This window comes from Rhinoraja longicauda, chromosome 7, assembly GCF_053455715.1.
Source record: "Rhinoraja longicauda isolate Sanriku21f chromosome 7, sRhiLon1.1, whole genome shotgun sequence".
NCBI lineage: Eukaryota > Metazoa > Chordata > Chondrichthyes > Rajiformes > Arhynchobatidae > Rhinoraja > Rhinoraja longicauda.
In genome coordinates, this window is record NC_135959.1 from 69,783,192 (window position 1) to 69,797,075 (window position 13,884).

Sequence of the window (13,884 nt, forward strand, 5' to 3'; positions counted from 1 at the left end):
GGCAGCATCTCTGGAGAGAAGGAATGGGTGATGTTTCGGATCGAGACCCTTCTTCAGACTGATGTCAGGGGAGTGGGCGGTACAGAGATAAAATGTAGTCGGAGACAGTAAGACTGCTAGGAGAACTGGGAAGGGGGAGGGGATGGAGAGAGAGGGAAAGCAAGGGCTACTTGAAGTTAGAGAAGTCAATGTTCATACCACTGGGATGTAAGCTGCCCAAGTGATATATGAGGTGCTGTTCCTCCAATTTGCACTGGGCCTCACTCTGACAATGGAGGAGGCCCAGGACAGAAATGTCAGGAATGGGAGGGGGAGTTAAAGTGTTGTAATGCTGTAACTGACGGAATAAACACACTCACAAAATGCGATTTTATGTCTTGACCTCTGTTTTCAGTTCAGAGCCAGGCAAGCACTAAACAAATACTTTAATCTTTAAAACCTGTCAATTTTACATTAGCGAGCAGCCGTACAGTTGCTCCATACAAAACAGCTACAAACTGACAGGAATGTACAAAAATCAACAGTTAAAACAATTCAAAGTTGCCAGAAAGTATCAGCTCAGAAGCACAAGATACTGTTGATGAAGATAAAAGCTTCCATTATATAGAATACTGTTGCATGCAGCTTGCTGCAAATTGTTGATTGGTTCGAAAGTGACCACTACTTGCAACATATGTCTCATGAAAAAGCAATGACCATTTGCTGAATTTCTAAATGAGCCACAACAACATGAATCTGGTTACAGCACGCGATAAAATAGCACTAATGAAGTCAAATGTGTGCCTGGGTGGAAAATGCAGATGTAGATTTGGCAACAATTCAATATTATTTATAATTCATATTAACCATGCTTAGTAAACGTGTGCACTTGATTACATTAACACTGCAATCCGTTATTCCTCTTCAGTGGTTGAAATGCCATTTGTCAAATCACTAATAGTGCGTTCACCACGATTGAGGTAAACAATGTTGGGAAATGCACGCTATTCTTTGTAGCACCCAGTATATCACAGAATAAGGTGGCATTAAATAGAGTTTATGCCGAGTTTTAATTAGGACGTCTGGAATATGTTCTGATTGCAGTTTCAACCTATCTTTTCTCCACCGGAATGAATAAGTTGGATGAATGAATGAATAAGTTTATTGGCCAAGTATGTGCATATACAAGGAATGTGCCTTGAATGTGCAAAGAATGAGACTTTGCTTGGAGTCAGCTCTTCATCCTGAAGGGTTTACCGAAAGTAATTTAGTAGATTCATTATCTTTGTTACTACTCTTTAGATGGTCAAATTTAAAGGGGCGGGGGATTAATTTAAAATGTTAAATAAAACGCACTCCTATTGTGCTAGAAATGAAGCAAATTTTTGCATTTTTGTTAAATTTATCCAATTTGTAACAATTTCAAATACATGAAAACTAAGCTCGTTCAATAATGGTTACCATCACCTTGCAAAGGGAGAAAACAGGAGGGAGGACCTTGCCTTGGTCACCAGCCCTAAACAGGTGGACATCATAACCAGTTGCATTTACCTGAACCATCTTGAACAACCCTAATCGCAAGTCTACTTCAGCACTGAACCTCTATGGACTTTGCACAACTATGGCCGCGTTATGTGCTTCAGTTTTGCACTGTCATGGTCCAGTTTACTTAGAGTAACTAGTAATGTATTGTGCATTTGTTGTTCTTGCCTGTGCCAGTAAAGTAGCAGCAAGTAGAATTTCATTGTTTAGATTCATATCAATCATATGACTGTCTTACTGACACATACTCAGTTTTGTGGAACTGAACGCAACCTGGGAGGTGAATACAACTGGCAGTTTACATTCCCATGCACGCTCAGAGCTGGCAATCAAAACTAATTTCTCTCCCATATTGTGAATATTAATTTTTTGCAGATTGGGTGAATTTTCACAATCTCAGAACAAAACACACAAATGGTGCAAAGTAGAATTCAGGATTACTTTTAATTGCAATTGGACTCTTGATTAAACTATTGAAATGAGGTTTAACAATCACCTTACTCTGGGAATTACTTTGCTTGATTATTTTTCCTCTTAATTCCCCAATATGTTTATATTTCCTTAACAGTATTTCATGTGCAGTGGTATCTAAATATGTATTCCCAGTTATCACCAAATCATGCAAAAATTGGTTTATGAATACTGTTGTCTTAAGGGTTCATATTACTGGCCCCATATAATTTTGTGTAACCAAGATAGTAAGATTTGCTAAGTTATAAATATTGATTATCTACAGCAGCTTTGGACCAGATAAAGTGGTCTGCACTTATAGGCATTTAAAATATCTAAACACAAAAAGGAATGATTATACTTTAAGTTACCTCCATCCACTTGTAAAATGTTTTGGCACAGTCAGGATGGAAAACTCTTGTTATAAAAGAAATAACCATTGTGAAGTTTATGCTCTTGAATTGATCAATATTCAATTTTCATTTTTCACATATATGTTTAGCTGAAAATTTCAGAGAACTGAGATCCATTTCAAATTGGAGTCCGTGTTTTCTGCTGAATGCAAATGACTCTGCCATCTAGGTGATGATTACTTTCATGATGGGAGGAGAATTTTTTTTAAAAAGAGCGGATTTTTTTGCCACTTCTAAAATGCAAAATAAATATTTGATGTGACAACTGTTTTCCGCAAATTAGCTTCTAATATTTCAACTGGTTGGAAGCACTTTTCTGCACAATAAATAACCGAATTGTGTTTTTTTCCAATTAGTCAAGTATAATAAGTAACCTTGATAACTAAAGTTCAATTAATATTAGCTAATGCACTGAAACGTCTAGATATATATAAATATTTTTGTGGTCTTGGGTTTTTATACATATTTTTATTTTGCACCATTTGTCAGTATTAGTTTTGGAGGCTTATGATTGTTTGGGTGCAGTTAAACACATTTCTTTTTATGAAATGATCGAGATGATTTGGGGTAAATTGGTAAAACCATTGAATGAAAAATAGGGATTTTTCTTCCAGATTGCCTGTAGGAATTTGAATCACGAACTGTTGAGATTGGTGTTTCAATTCAAATTTGTTTACTATCTGCTTACAGTCATTGTAAACTTCCTTAAAAGCTGGTCTCTAATTGAAACAAGGGATTACATTTAAACAAATCACAATGAAAAGGATTTAATAAATGAAAAAGGTTTCCAGTAACTGATAACAATATGTGTTTGCATGAAGACTAGATATTAATTAGTGAAGATAATGTCAATGTTTAGTTCATGAAATCACAGTTGCCACGATTCAGAAACGCTTTTTAAAATGTTTTTTTTTGAGAAGTGAGGTAAACTCAGTAATATCATCAACAGTTTCTTAGTTCATTTGTCATACATCCCTAATGATATTTTCCAATCATTTTCCACCGTTAGAAGCATTAAGATGCTACTGAACTATTTGTCTTCATGTAATAAGGCTCCTACCCTTATTGAGGAGGCGCTGTGAACTGTTTGCGTGCTACTGTATGTTTTCATTTTTTTTCTATTGGAACCTAATCAAATGTACAGCACTTTGGTCAACGTGGGTTGTTTTTAAATGTGCTATACAAATAAAATTGACTTGACTTGACTTGACTTGACTACCCAGTTTTATCATTATTGTTCCATTAATCTTGTTATTAAGATGTTCACAGGGGTGGTAATTTTGGTTAGATGCATACAATACCAGATTTGGTCATTTGGAGAGTGCAAGTGTAAATGGAATTTGTCAGATGCATCCAATGTTTTTACTAATCGTTGTGGAAAATGATTGCAGGGCAGAGAAGTCAGTAGTAATCAGTGGATGATATTATTTCCTTTTGGCCTCGCAATTGAGGCAAGAACAACAGTCTACAGATAGCACATATTCTTAGATTTCCTGCCACATTAATTGTATTTATAATAACATATAAAGGTAAAGCTGCATGAATCCCATAATTTCCTTCATTCAATTTATTAATTTGTTCAAAATTAAAAGCTTCCATTGCCATTCGGTCAAGCCTGCCCTGGATCAGTTAATAAAACATGGTACATGAATAAAAGCAGACACAAAATAGATTGCCATGGTGTGATCTTCAACATTTCAATTGCTTTAGTTCAAAGATGTTTTTTTTAAAGTTTGACATCCAATCTTTCGTTTACAATGTTTTAAATAGTTCACTAAATAAGCAAATGAAAAGTCAAAATCATTCATTATTCACTTGCTGCACAGTAAAATTGAAACACGAGACACGGCAGATGCTGGAACCTTGAGCAAAGTGCTGGGGGAACTCAGCAGGTCAGGCAGCATCTAAGGGGGTAATGGACAGGCAACGTTTCGGGTTGGGACATCTGAAGAAGGGTCCCGACCTGAAAAGTCAGTCTGAAGAAAGGTCACGACCCGAAACATCACCTGTCCATTCCCTCCCCAGATGCTGCCTGTTCCGATGAGTTCCTTCAACGCTTAGCAACCTGTAAAATTCGTTAGGTTTACAGGTTCATCTTTAAAGCTGCTCATTAAACACAATAATTTGAGCACTAATTCACGGGGGATACCAATCTACCACTGCTACTGACATACACCTCCACAGGAAAACAAATCTCATACATAAATGTTATTGCACTATTTGAATTGAATGAATGATTTGTAAAGTTGTCAACATTTAGGGAGATATGGCAGAATAAAAATTTGCTATCTGATGTATGAATACTTAACATTCATCTCAAATCCATCAGTATGCATGTTTAGCAGAGGCATTATCATAAATTAATCACGATGTACACAAGAACTTGATATGCTAAGATTCAAATGATAATTTTTGGGCCTTAAATACTGAATATTAAATTGTGGTTGTTCAACATCACGTGTGGTTATTCTCCACACACCATTAGTAATAAAGGTTAATCAATTAGGAAAACTTAAGGTATCTCCATTCTTTTAGAACATTTGTCAAGTCTGTTGACCAGGATGCACCACATATCATTCCACATCATTAGCTGCAGGAAGAATCTCAACACAAAATTTGACAGAGATTATTCCATTTAATTCTTATTAACAGGAACGCGTTGGAAAATCAGTCCCTTGTGGCATGAATTACAACTCTTAAATGTTTATTACATAGTTAGTTATTGTACTATGTAACGTAGTTATTACATGCTTATTTTAGAGATTTTGGTAGTGCATCAATAAATTAAAATATCAGAAAATGGAATAACATCAGAACAATGTTAAGACTTATTAGATGAAACTATGAACATCTCAAACTCTGAACATTTGAAACATGATTTCAAAGAACTGAATAGATAACACTAAAGCTGGAAACCCTAGTGGACAGCCCCAAGAGATATCAGTGGCCACTAATATGCGGCATGTGGATAATAACTTTAGCTGAATAACATTTCTTACTATACCAAAGGGTGAATAGTCTCCCTTTGTGTTAGTTAACGTCATATGCCATGGGTATTTTTCTCTGTCAACTTGCATATCTCTGACTTATGAAGTTATGGTTATATTTTTACCTAGGAAGCATTAATATATTGATGACAAGCCAAATGCCAAATCAGATTGAGTTATTTCAACATGGAAACTCTGATTCAATAAGCCAAAGTGAAAGACAAAAGCAGTATCTGCTCCGAATATATCATGAGATCAATAGCAGGCCTGATTTAATGGGGGATACAAGTGATAAAATTATATGGTTATATAGAAAACTGTCACTTATTTGAAATGTCAAATTTTGGTATGAATACATTTTGTTTCCATATTGAAATATTAAAATTTCTTAGTCAAGTATGACTGGATCAAGAAATTTTAAACGTTCACATCCGTATCTATGAAAAAAATGTGAGATACGCAATATCCCAAATAAAAGAAAGATATTCATGATGATGAAGTTTGGTTCAGTTCAGTAAGAGTTTTCTGGTTTTGAACATCGCTGAGTTAACGCACCAGCATCGAGGGGACAGGGCTTAGAGATTGTGTTTCTCACAGAGACATTGTAACCTGAAATCCCACCCCTTTCCTCGGGAAACAAAGAGCTTTAAGATTTTAAATGCAGAGATTCACATATCTTCTGATGTGCAATTTTTTTGAAGAAGCGGTTGAAATGTTACCACATCATGCAGATCTTCAGTCCAGATTATAGGTGTTAATAGTAAGCTGAAATTTATCATGTTTTTCACATTCCCGATTTCCTTTGATTATCTTCATTCTTTATTTCCTACTGGCATTGTCTTCATGCTAGAGTATAGTTCTTCAGACGCAGGATTCCCTCGCGTACAGGTGGGTATTCCTGAGTTATTAAAGTGTTGGAGTGCTGGAGTATTGCAGAGCTGGGAGAGATGAAAATTAGTAGTCTATAAGTCGTTACAATCTAATCTTGTAATCACCCACTACAGCAAATACAATCCAGCACTAAGAATTCTGCCTGATTTCTTTTCACTAGTGTATGTGAGGAAAAGCCACTATGGAATTCCTAACATCTCTCCAACTAAAAGGAAGAAATTCAGCAGAAAACCTTATGGGGAACAGTGGCTCCTGTTCTTCAGGATTATGGTACAGAATCAGTATTGTCCTGTAGATAAGAACATGGCTGTGTTGCACTGCTTTTCTTATTCTTTAAACTGCACTTTTTGATTAAAGAGTGGAACGTAGAAGGATTTTAGCCTGAAGGAAATATTTTTGTGATTTCAAAAGGAGTTCCCTGATATTTCCTGGCAACTTTAATATAAAAGAGAACCACAGCCTTATTAAATGTGATCTTATAACCTGGGATCTTATTATGAGTTGTAAGGAAGTATGCCTGACAACAAGATCTCCAGGCTAGTTATTAAGTTATGAGTATCTCATTTGGACACTGAGGTGAACAAAGCAGACTGGAGATATGATTGAACATGTACATTGTTACTTCCAGGAACAAATAGCCTCGGACAGAAGGGATATAGTTATTCTCCAGTGAAGTGTATGTTGCACTCAGCTAAATATTATCCATGTTCGTCTTGGAGCCCACTGACGAGCACCAGTGTATTTTTTAATCCGTTGGTAATTTCAACAGGTGATTCTCGTAAGTGCTTGGGGCACCTACATGATACAGAAAGCGGATGTCTGGAGAAATAAGGGGCAAATCTGAAGAAAGCTGTGTGACTTAAAGGACTTCCGAAACTGTCCCTTTTCTTCTCCAATTGCTCTTGTTTATGTGGTAGCTGATAACTAGCTTCAGAGATCGAAGCAATAACAGATTGCTTTTAATTCCGTTGATTTAGATCTTGCGAAAGAATCAAGCAGGAGAGGATTTAATTTTTTAAAATATATTGACTAATTGACTATTGTTTTCCTCACCGAACAATCTACATTAAATGAAATCGATGTCATGTCTAAAGTAAACCGTTCCATGGGCAGGTTTCACTATCTACTTTAAAAGAACACTGATCCCCAGATGATACATCTACATCAAACTGAAATTGAGCTCTTAATTGAGCAGGTCCCACTAGATAGTGGACACTGCATTTGGTGCCTATCATCACTCGATATACTGGCACCCTGCTTCCTGAAGATGCAAGATAGGTTTGGCTTATTACTGGAATAAGAAAAAGTTGAATTACATCCCAAATGAGCAAATAGTACTCGGCACAGTCGAGTCCTGGGTGGACATAATCACAGATTCACTTATATTACTGTCTTATTTCTAAATGTGAATGCACGCTCACAATGATGTAGTCCTTCGATTCCTGATTTGTGCAACCCCAATAGAAGTTTAAATATCTTATCAAGCAGAGTCCAAAAGGGCTCATTACATGGCATGCGGTAAACTTGCTTGCCTGATCCTGAAACCACAATGGAAATCTAATCTTGTAAGTGTACTGATCTCCTGACTCACAGGATACAATGCATGGGTTAAGTATGTGGGCAGATGAAGACTTCAACAACATTGCAAGCACATTATCCAGGTTCTTGATTTGTTTGAATGCATATGCTGATTTTTTCACCTCCCAGCCTAAATGAGAGATTCCCATGGCTATTCTCTGAGGAAGGAGAACATGTTGCCACCACATTAAGTTACAGAGGCTCCATTGATGGATCTGAAACTGGGATTTGCAAACCTGGCAGTTAATATCAATTAATTCACCAGTTCCTATAAAATATGCACAATTTAGACTTTAGGCATGGTGAAACTTCCGTTCACTTGTTTTTTTCTTATCAACGTTGTGAATTGCCATATTATCAATTATTAGTTGAATGGAAACAAGATGAGAGCACTGGAAGTTTCTTACAGGCAAAGTAGAGTTTAAAACCCAAGGAACCCAGAGCAACGTGAAAGTTCCCAAACTGCATACACACTGAATATCTTTCAACAAACAACCGGGTGACACATTTATCTGTGCAATGTTTACTTTCTTCAGCACGGAAGCAGCACCCGATACAGTTAATGGGCGAGGCAGGAGACGAAGGGAAAAGATAACAGCCAAGGATTTCTGATTGGAAATGGTAAAGGAAGACCACTTGAAAAGCCACTTAAAAGGACAGGCACTATTTATGGCACATGAAATACGATGAAGAAATTTTGGGGGTTATGCAGCTTTTCAAACTGAAGATGATAGCATTTCCATTTAATATTAAAGCAGATGCAGAAACTTTACATAACTCGAATGTTACAAAATACCAGAAAGTACCAAAAGATACAAAATCTTTTTGATCTGAAAATTACACATCAAACAACGGGACCAAATTCACATTTCATTGCTTATAAGACATATAGTGCAGCTATGACAATGAACGTCCACCATAACTGATGCCAAACAGCATTGCTAAATCTTTTGTCGTAAATTTTGAAAACAATTTTCATTTGCGGTACTGTCATGGGTTCACAAAAATAGAATGAAGCTTGCATAATGCAAAAAAATCCTGCCCGTGATCGAGGCAGTCAGACATGGCAAAGAGAAAAAGTTCCTCATTTCTTGTGGAAGAGCAGTGGCTTCACCAGCCCAGCCAGGATCTTGGGTAACTGTGTGGTTATAATCTCTGACATCATCTCCGGAAACTCCACACTCAGCGCCTGGGACTGAACAAATGTATTCAAGCAGAACTGATGCAGCCTCTTGACAAGCTATTGGAAAAAGACAGCAAAGTTCGTAAGTTCATAAGTGATAGGGGCGGAATTAGGCCATTCGGCCCATCAAGTCTACTCCGCCATTCAATCACGGCTGATCTATCTCTCCCTCCTAACCCCATTCTCCTGCCTTCTCCCCATTACCTCTGACACCCGTGCTAATCGAGAATCTATCTATCTCTGCCGTAAAAATATCCATTGATGGCCTCCACAGCCTTCTGTGGCAAAGAATTCCACAGAATCACCATCTGCTTTCCTTTACCTGATTAACTTTCAACATTTTCTGAATGGATTTCTTCATTCACCAAATCTTATCAGCTGAGATTGAAGCCAGAAATTACCATCGGTGATAACCATGTCAAATTTCACACCTATTTATGGAGACACAAGAGACAATCGATGCTGAAATCTTCAGCAAAACGCAATGTGCTGGAGGAATTCAATGGGTTAGGCAGTTTCTGGGAAGGAACAAGGTGACGTCTTGGGTCAGGATCCTCCTTCAGACTGATGGAGTGGAGGGAGAAAGCTGGAAAAGAGAGGTAAAGGGTTGGACAAAGCCAGGCAAGTGGTAGGTGGATAAAGATGAGGAGGATTTGAAGAGGTTTTGACCCAAAACGTCGCCTATTCCTTTTCTCCAGAGATGCTGTCTGACCCACTGAGTTACTCCAACTTTTTGTGTCTATCTTAGGATTTGATTGGCAACTGGCTGGAGTAAGTGACAAAGGTGAAAAGAAAACAAAATGGTGTCAAATAAAGAGAGCAGAGGAGTGAAATGTAAAGCCATAGGTGGATATAGGTGAATGGAGTTGGTTTGAAACGTTACTACTCATAACACCCACTCATCATTTTAGCCTTTAAATGTAAACATTGACCTTTTATCTTCATTGTAACAAAAAGGACCATCAGTGAGCCATCAGAAAGTGCTAAATAATTGCCCACAGTTATCGTCTCTAACACAATCTGTAACGCTAACAAAGGTAACATCGCTGCTGGACAACGACTCCCACCCCATGCAGGACACTGTCATTGCACTGAGTAGCTCCTTCAGTGACAGACTCCTTCACCCCAAGTGCGTGAAGGAGAGATATAGGAGGTCCTTCCTTCCCGTTGCTGTGAGACTGGACAACCAGCACTGCTCCCAGCAGACGAGTCAACAGTAACAGTTAAGGAATACACAGTAAACTGATGACAATTTATCCTTGTCTTCACTTTATTTATAATGAATTATGTCTTGCTATCCATTTTGCTGCTGTAACACTGTAAATTTCCCCAGTGTGGGACAAATAAAGGAATATATTATTATTATTTCTTTAAGTAAGGAAGAAAGCATAATGTGGGCACTGAAGAGGGACCAAGCCTTGGCTACCAGGCTACTTTTGCGCGAGAATAACAAGAGCTATCTAACCACGCAGTCAAATATGGCACAACAGACACAACATTTAAAAATCAAAAAACTTAGCAGATTCTCTTCCCTTTCGAATTTCACTCTATAAGGATTGTAAGAAATTATAGTTAATATTCAAATCAAAAATAATTCATCTAAAATCATTACACATTGTATGAAAGGGCAATTGGATTTATTCACAAAATGCTGGAGTAACTCAGCAGGTCAGGCAGCATCTCGGGAGAGAAGGAATGAGTGACGTTTCGGGTCGAGACCCTTCTTCAAAGGGCAAAACAGCTACTTTGAATTGTTCGGGTCATGTTGCATACAGAGTTGATGTGAAATCTGTTGATCGCAGTGCTTTGGGGGAGAACCTTGTTGACCTCGAGTGTCACAATATGGCAGATGGAGACATTGTTTAAGGTTTTCACGCCACTGCTACCCCAGGACCTTCATAAGAGGACTTGAGCAAGGCCAGGAATGAGGATGGGATAGGGCTATTGTAATTTTGCAAGTCAGTATCGTGACCTGCTAGGCTTACACATGAACAAGGATAAACATGCCAGTGGTTGACTGGTGCCTCTTGGAACTGTGGCCCAGTGAACACTTAAGAAGCTTCGATATAGCTGGATTAGAATGGGTGAAGAGAAATGGGTAGAAAACAGATAAAGGTCAGCTATTAACAGATCGATGGTGAATTTGGTTTCAGGTGTAACACTGTCAACAATCTCTGCCTCTGGGAATATAACTGAATTATTATAAGAAAATAACTGCAGATGCTGGTACAAATCGAAGGTATTTATTCACAAAATGCTGGAGTAACTCAGCAGGTCAGGCAACATCTCGGAGAGAAGGAATGGGTGACGTTTCGGGTCGAGACCCTTCTTCAGACTGAAGAAGGGTCTCGACCCGAAACGTCACCCATTCCTTCTCTCCCGAGATGCTGCCTGACCTGCTGAGTTACTCCAGCATTTTGTGAATAAATACCTTTAACTGAATTATTACTTGGCACGTAAATTTATAGAGTTAAAAAAAATCAATGAAACGTGTGATGGAATAATAATAATAATAGACAATAGGTGCAGGAATAGGCCATTCGGCCCCTCGAGCCAGCACCGCCATTCAATGTGATCATGGCTGATCATTCTCAATCAGTACCCCGTTCCTGCCTTCTCCCCATACCCCCTGACTCCGCTATCTTTAAGAGCTCTATCTAACTCTCTCTTGAAAGCATCCAGAGAATTGGCCTCCACGGCCTTCTGAGGCAGAGAATTCCACAGCTTCACAACTCTCTGAGTGAAAATATTTTTCCTCATCTCCATTCTAAATGGCCTACCCCTTATTCTTAAACTGTGGCCCCTGGTTTGGGACTCCCTTAACATCGGGAACATGTTTCCTGCCTCTGGCATGTCCAAACCCTTAATAATCTTATATGTTTCAATAACAACCCCTCTCGTCCTTCTAAATTCCAGAGTATACAAGCCCAGTCGCTCCAGTCTTTCAACGTACGACAGTCCCGCCATTCCGGGAATTAACATCGTGAACCTACGCTACACTCCCTCAATAGCAAGAATGTCCTTCCTCAAATTTGGAGACCAAAACTGCACACAATACTCCAGGTGCGGTCTCACTAGGGCCCTGTACAACTGCAGAAGGACCTCTTTGCTCCTATGCTCAACTCCTCTTGTTACAGAAGGACAACATTCCATTGGCTTTCTTCACTGCCTGCTCTACCCGCATGCTTACTTTCAGTGACTGATGCACTAGGACACCCAGATCTCGTTGTACTTTCTCTTTTCCTAACTTGACACCATTCAGATAATAATCTGCCTTCCTGTTCTTACCAGCAAAGTGGATAACCTCACATTTATCCACATTAAACTGCATCTATCATGCATCCGCCCACTCACACAACCTTTTCAAGTCACCCTGCAACCTCATAGCATCCTCCTCATAGTTCACACTGCCACCCAACTTTGTATCATCTGCAAATTTGCTAATGTTACTTTTAATCCCTTCATCTAAGTCATTAATGTATATTGTAAACAGCTGCGGTCCCAGCACCGAGCCTTGCGGTACCCCACTATTCACTGTCTGCCATTCTGAAAAGGTGCCATTTATCCCTACTCTTTGTTTCCTGTCTGCCAACCAATTTTCTATCCATGTCAGTACCCTACCCCCAATACCATGTGCTCTAATTTTGCCCACTAATCTCCTATGTGGGACCTTGTCGAAGGCTTTTTGAAAGTCTAGGTACACTACATCCACCGGCTCTCCCCTGTCCATTTTCCTAGTTACATCTTCAAAAAATTCCAGAAGATTAGTCAAGCATGATTTCCCCTTCGTAAATCCATGCTGACTCGGAATGATCCCGTTACTGCTATCCAAATGCTCTGCAATTTCTTCTTTTATAATTGACCCCAGCATCTTCCCCACCACCGATGTCAGACTAACTGGTCTATAATTTCCTGCCTTCTCTCTCCCTCCTTTCTTAAAATGTGGGATAACATTAGCTACCCTCCAATCCACAGGAACTGATCTTGAATCTATAGAACATTGGAAAATGATCACCAATGCGTCCACGATTTCTAGTGCCACTTCCTTAAGTACCCTGGGATGCAGACCATCAGGCCCTGGGGATTTATCAGCATTCAGTCCCATCAATCTACCCAACACCATTTCCTGCCTAATGTGAATTGCCTTCAGTTCATCCGTCACCCTAGGACCTCTGTCCACTAGTACATCTGGGAGATTGTTTGTGTCTTCCATAGTGAAGACAGATCCAAAGTACTGGTTCAACTCGTCTGCCATTTCCTTGTCCCCCATAATAAATTCACCTTCAAGGGACCCACATTTGCCTTAAATATTTTGTTCCTCTTCACATACCTAAAGAAGCTTTTACTATCCTCCTTTATATTATTGGCTAGCTTACCTTCGTACCTCATCTTTTCTTCCCATATTGCCTTTATAGTTATCCTCTGTTGCTCTTTAAAGGAGTCCCAATTCTCTGGCTTCCCGCTCTTCTTTGCTATGTTATACTTCTTCTCTTTTATTTTTATGCTGTCCTTGACTTCCCTTGTCAGCCACGGTCGCCTCTTACTACCCATAGAATCTTTCCTCCTCTTTGGGATGAACTGATCCTGCAACTTCTGCATTATTCCCAGAAATACCTGCCATTGCTGTTCCACCATCTTCCCTACTAGGGTCTCTTTCCAGTCAACTCTTGGCAACTCCTGCATCATGCCTCCATAGACCCCTTTGCTCAACTGTAATACTGACACTTCCGATTTTCCCTTCCCCCTCTCAAATTGTAGATTAAAACTTATCATATTATGATCACTGCCTCCCAATGGCTCTTTAATCTTGAGTTTCCTTATCAAATCCGGTTCATATCCAATCCGATTAATAATACTAATA

General features: G+C 38.9%; 1 protein-coding gene across 2 annotated transcripts in view; it reads right to left on the reverse strand.

Annotated features, from left to right (window-relative positions):
* Positions 1–388: 388 nt before the first annotated feature.
* Positions 389–13,884, reverse strand: part of LOC144595372 (progesterone receptor-like) — a 283,603-nt gene continuing 270,107 nt past the window's right edge. For both annotated transcript variants that reach the window (XM_078402823.1, XM_078402822.1), the window contains one exon: positions 389–9,080. In XM_078402823.1, coding sequence (XP_078258949.1) covers positions 8,925–9,080 — 156 coding nt within the window. In that variant the 3' untranslated portion in view covers positions 389–8,924. The remainder of the gene's footprint in view (positions 9,081–13,884) is intronic.